Source organism: Mustela lutreola, chromosome 2 (assembly GCF_030435805.1).
Source record: "Mustela lutreola isolate mMusLut2 chromosome 2, mMusLut2.pri, whole genome shotgun sequence".
In the NCBI taxonomy this organism is placed as follows: Eukaryota; Metazoa; Chordata; class Mammalia; order Carnivora; family Mustelidae; genus Mustela; species Mustela lutreola.
This window is the reverse complement of record NC_081291.1, coordinates 211,091,922-211,093,221: the sequence shown is the minus strand read 5'-3', so window position 1 is coordinate 211,093,221 and position 1,300 is coordinate 211,091,922. Positions and strand designations below refer to the sequence as shown.

Below are 1,300 nucleotides of genomic sequence, written 5' to 3'. Positions count from 1 at the left end.
TGAATAGTAAACACTGATGCTCCTGATAGCCTTGCAGAAGTGAAGAAAAAGTTTATGCAAGTCCATTTGGTGTGATAAGGACTCAAGGCCCACATAGATAAAAAGAGGAAGGGTATTGGAAATGTGATGATGTATAACTTCAAAGGTCAATTCATAGAGAATTCCTTGGGAAAGAAACTGAGTAGCTTCTTCCGAGGTGTATTAGAATGATTGAAGCACAATTAACTATGTGAAGATGTGATAAATTAGAGTTAGGCAATAACCTAGTGAGGCATTCTCGCATAAAGTGACGAGCGAGGAGGAGGGAGCATCTGGACGATGACACACCCATTTCTAAGAGTATATATAACCTGGAGTCCAGACTATGGCATTGAAACTCAGAGCATCTCCTCACGGTCACTCAGCTGAACTTACATCTCCTGCCAACATGTCCTACAGCTGCTGCTCTGGAAATGTCTCCTCCAGCTCCTTTGGGGGGTACATGCGCTATGCAAACTCCTCCTGTGGCTCTTCTTGCCCCAGCAACCTGGTCTACCGCACTGACTCCTGCTCTCCCAGCACCTGTCAGCTGAGTTCCTCCCCTGCTAGTGGCTGTCAGGAGAACTGCTGTGAGCCCACCAGCTGCCAGACATCCTGCATGGTGTCCATTCCTTGCCAGACATCCTGCAACAGTCCGAGGACCTCCACACTCTGCAATCCCTGCCAGACGACTTGCTCTGGGTCTGTGGGCATTGGGTCCAGCAGCTGCCATTCCCTGAGCTATGGATCTAGAAGCTGCTACTCACTGGCTTGTGGATCCCAGGGCTCCAGATCCATGAGTTATGGAGTCTGTGGCTTCCCTTCACTGGGCTATGGATCCAGATTCTGGGATCCAACCAACTTGGCTTCTAGGAGCTGCCAGTCTTCTTGTTACAGGCCAACCTATAGATCAGCCTTCTGTAGACCAACTTGTTGAGTTTCCAGACACTTAGAGTAAAATGTTACAGTCTCTACATAGAGCTGCTACTGTAGTGTTCTCAGTAATGTCAGCTAATGCTTCTTATCGCCAGCTCTTCACCCTCTGTCTGGCATTAGGTATCAGCTCATAGACTAGTTCCTTCAGTGAACTTAACAAATGATGAAAATATTAAGTGTGTGCCTGTAATTTTGAACAATTGACTAAGAATTACATAAATTCTTCTTATAAAATGTATGGAAGTTCAGTTTTGCTTGACCTAATAAACACATTTACTCTTGCATCTGGAATGTTCTCATTGTTCTTATTGATTTTCAAAGTCTGATTTGCGATCTATCTTTGGGG

At 45.4% G+C, this 1,300-nt stretch overlaps 1 protein-coding gene across 1 annotated transcript; it reads left to right on the top strand.

Annotated features, from left to right (window-relative positions):
* Positions 1–368: 368 nt before the first annotated feature.
* Positions 369–955, top strand: LOC131825985 (keratin-associated protein 13-2-like). Its single transcript, XM_059165284.1, has one exon. The coding sequence runs from the start codon at positions 428–430 to the stop codon at positions 953–955; it is 528 nt and encodes a 175-aa protein (XP_059021267.1). The 5' UTR covers positions 369–427.
* Positions 956–1,300: the final 345 nt, after the last annotated feature.